At 32.1% G+C, this 3,942-nt stretch overlaps 1 protein-coding gene across 1 annotated transcript in view; it reads left to right on the top strand.

The window, feature by feature from the left end:
- The window catches only part of LOC108378559 (myosin heavy chain 95F-like), a 5,517-nt gene extending 3,859 nt beyond the window's left edge, over positions 1-1,658 (top strand). The window contains exon 3 of the mRNA XM_017634851.1: positions 1,573-1,658. Within this exon, the coding sequence (XP_017490340.1) occupies positions 1,573-1,658 (86 nt within the window). The remainder of the gene's footprint in view (positions 1-1,572) is intronic.
- The last annotated feature ends 2,284 nt before the right edge of the window (positions 1,659-3,942 follow it).

Here is a 3,942-nt window from a genome sequence, read left to right as displayed (position 1 = left end):
TTTATGTATACATTTGTCTATATCTATCTCGATTCGTTTTGGCTGTTACAAACAACCGTTATGTGAACAAAATTAATATACCCTTGTGCACAAGTGCGCTCGGGTATTTTTATTTTGAAATCAAAAAATATTTAGAGGTCGCTCAAAGCGCCCAAAGTTGTCCATGTATTTTATATGGGGAAAAAACAACTTTTCGTAGAAATGGTATAGAATAGTTAAAAATCAATATTTTTCTGTTTATCTGCTGAAGATTCCCAATAATAATACCCAATTGTTTATTTAACCATTTTTTCATTGCAACTATAATTTATAACTCCGCCAAAAACCCACAAAAACCGCAAAAAATGCTATGGGGCAACCAATAAAAAATCCTTAGTATGAAAAATGGCTAAATAAACACTTGGGTATTATTATTGAAAGTTTCCTGAAGAGAACCAGATTTTTCCGATCGAAAAATATTGACTTTCAGGAATTCTATACCATTTCTACGAAAAAAATTATTTTGCCCATATAAAAATACATGCAAAACTTTGAGCGCTTTGAGCGACCTCTAAATATTTTTTGCTTTCAAAATAAAAAATAGGGGTTTAATTTTTTTCGATATAGAACAATCCTAGATGTGAGAGCATTACAATTCCGACTCTACTGTTTCTGGACCACCCTAATGTTCATACATACATACATTCATCTGCTAAACGCTAATACACACAATTACATTAACAACAATTTTTTTAGGAATGTAACAATATCATAAACATTTAATAATTTAAGAAAATATTTAAATTAATTTAAAAAAAAATTTTTTATCTTTAAAAGAATGAAACTAAACTAAAACAAAAAATTATTTAAAAAAAAAATAAACAAAAATTAAATAAAAAAAGATCCGTTGTTGCCCGCCGACTCGTACTCGAACTCGGGTCTCTCAATTGGCGGTCTAGTGCTTTGCCCACTCGGCCATTGCGACTGCTGAGCCACGTGAGCATACATAAAAGTTTATTGTTTCCTTTGCACTAGCTGATATCGAATCAGCATTCAAATCTGGCAACGATATTTCGAGTTTACTCCGATTCAGTTATAGCAATTTTTTCGTATTCGTAGCAGGCATTCGAATTCGTAGATTTTCTACGAAGGATTCCGTGATAGCCCTGAATATGGCTGTTACTTTAACCCTGTGCTACTATCGTGACCGAAGTTTCCCCATTATATTAACGTGTAATCTCTCAGACACCAATTTTCCAGATAAAAAAATATATATTAGATATTTATCAATAAACTTTTTTTCGATTTAAACTGAAAATTCTATCAATATTTTAAGTACTCATTAATGAAATTGTCATATAAATAAAATATATGACGAAAAATAGGCGTTTTTAGTAATCAGTGGTATTGAATGCTCGGAAAAAATGTCGAACCTTCGGTGTCTGTCAGACTACCACGTCAGTCGCAGACCAAAATTCGCAAAAGTTTTTCCATCTTACAAAAGGGTAAATTTTTTGTGCCACCTCTTTTGTATATCATACAATATCCTATAAATATGTTTTTCCTTATCCATGCATTTTTTTTACTTTTCAGGTGAACTTATGCTGCTGAATGAAGCAACGTTTTTGGATAATTTAAAAACGCGTTATTATAAAGACAAAATTTATGTAAGTACTTAAGCAAGATATATGTACCAGTATGCTAAATTTACCAATAAGAATGAATAGCTCTATTGATTTATATAAAAAAAAACATAAGCGCGATATAGGCAGTGAGTCTAGTTTCCCATTTTCGTTTTAAAAGGATACTCGCCAAAAGTGTATCTCATTCGGAGACGATATAAATCTTTAGAACATTCAAGTTTTAGGAATAATCAATATGCACGCCAGTAGGATAAAAAGTTTATATTTAAAACTTAATTCAAAAGGAGGAGCAAATGTTTTCAGTTATTGCTCCCAACACTAAAGCTTACTTGCAAGAGCTAGATTGAGTTAGAAGACTTTCACTTAAAAAAGGACAGCTTTCGCCAAGTATGGCGAACCATGTTTTATGTTTTTATAAAGAAATAATTGTATTAGAAATGAGAAATGAAGGAAAAGAGTAGAAGGGAAGGTGTGTATTTATAAACGGTAATGGTAGCCATTGAGGGTGCGTTCACACAGAAAGCCCATCGGTGGCTTTGCAAAGAAAGGCGAGGCGAAGCGAACCTTCAGGTGTTCTCAATGAACGAGGCAAAGCAGAGCTTTTCTAATGGACTCGGCTGCAAAGATACCCCAAAACTTACCGTCAAAGAAAAATGGCAAATACTCAATTTTATACAAAAGATTAGTTGAAGCGTCACAAAGCTGAAAAATTAAATTCAAAATCTAAAACATATTTACTTTCAGCTCGAAACCGCTTCTGGAAAAGCTTGCTGTATGATCATTTTCATGTATGTATAGCAATTTGAAAGCTTCAGAGGATACTGATATGCAGCCTTGACAAAACATCATGTCAGAAAGCTTTTAAGGCTCAGCCTCATAAAAGCAGGACTGCGAGAAGTAATGGCCTGGAGTGCGTCTCAGGACTTGCAGTTATTTTACCTCTCGTCGCATAAGTACTTAAAGCTTAGTTTCTTGAAATACTATAAATACTGAAAAACAATCTATTGCAACAAGTATAGATGGTACAAATTTTAAGTCCATTTCTCGATCATGATCCAATGATCGTATCTAAACCAAATTAGTATGGGACCACCTCTGAGGTACCACCTATCTGGAAAAAGAATTATGGAAAACGGGTAACGTAGTCAAAAGTTATGCGGTAATATACATAAAAAAATAAATGAGCAAAACGCATTCCGACGAATTTGTAACCTCCTCCTTTTTTTAAAGTCGGTTAAAAAAAAATTACAAAAAATTTATTCTCAAAGTTGTTATTTCGCCAAAAATGCCACTTTACGATGTTTCATGAATCGCACTAATGTCTGTTTTTATGAACGGAATGCCCAACAATGTCATTAAAATTTTTGTCATTTAATGCTTAGTGGAAATTCACCCTACTTAAGGAAATGCTTAAATTTTTTTTTGATTTTTATTTTAATTACAAGTGAGAAAAAATGTAAGGTTTACTGCGAAATTAGCTATTTTAAAAAATGTATAATACAATGGAGCTTACGTATACATGTAGATTTTTTTTTGCAATACGGACGCTTTTTTGTTTTTTTTTTTTGTTTTCGCAAACTTTATATTTACGCTTTTTAGAAAAGATTTTCTGCAAAACTGCATACGTATTTAAATTTTTTTCTAAAAGAAGTAACTAAAAAGTGCTAAATTTTTATGAAAATTCCGATTTTTGGAGTTTTTGTTATATTATTAGCCATAATTTTATATAGAGTTCATTGAATTATTTGGTCTTTGCTCTATCAAGTTAGAAAGGAGGGAAATGAGGGTTCCCATATTTTTTTTGTTCCTGTCTCCAAATAAAATTTTATAGATTTTCTGAGGTAAACCAGTATGCATCAATTGAGGAAAAATCGAATTTCGATTATCGATTTTTGTTTTAATCGATTCACCGATCGAATCGAAACTAAAAAATTGAATCGGAAGGGCTCGATTAATCGATGTAAAAACGGCATCTCTACTTTGTAACCGGCAATTGTAGTTTCCGTTTCAGTTTTGTTATTAAAATTTTGAAAATTTTCGACTACAAAATGTGGAGAACTTTCAGAATAGGCCTGGTAATATCGTAACGACACCGATGTTATTTAATTACCATTTTTGTTATTTAATATCCAGTGGACATGTCTGTCGTATTTACAGCAATAAACTTCAGGATTATTTACATATGTACATTAAAGTGGTCCAAAAATGTATGTAAAAACAAGTAAGAAAGTCTAAGTTCGGGCGGAGCCGAACATTAAATACCCGGCGCAAGTATTAAATATATGTTTTTTCACCCTTCCGAAACCTTCCGCTAGATGGT

This window comes from Rhagoletis zephyria, unplaced genomic scaffold, assembly GCF_001687245.7.
Source record: "Rhagoletis zephyria isolate East Lansing unplaced genomic scaffold, Rhagoletis_zephyria_1.1 Rzeph_scaffold_14398, whole genome shotgun sequence".
In the NCBI taxonomy this organism is placed as follows: domain Eukaryota; kingdom Metazoa; phylum Arthropoda; class Insecta; order Diptera; family Tephritidae; genus Rhagoletis; species Rhagoletis zephyria.
Note: the sequence above shows the minus strand (reverse complement) of the source record. Positions and strands in the feature narration are given on the sequence as shown.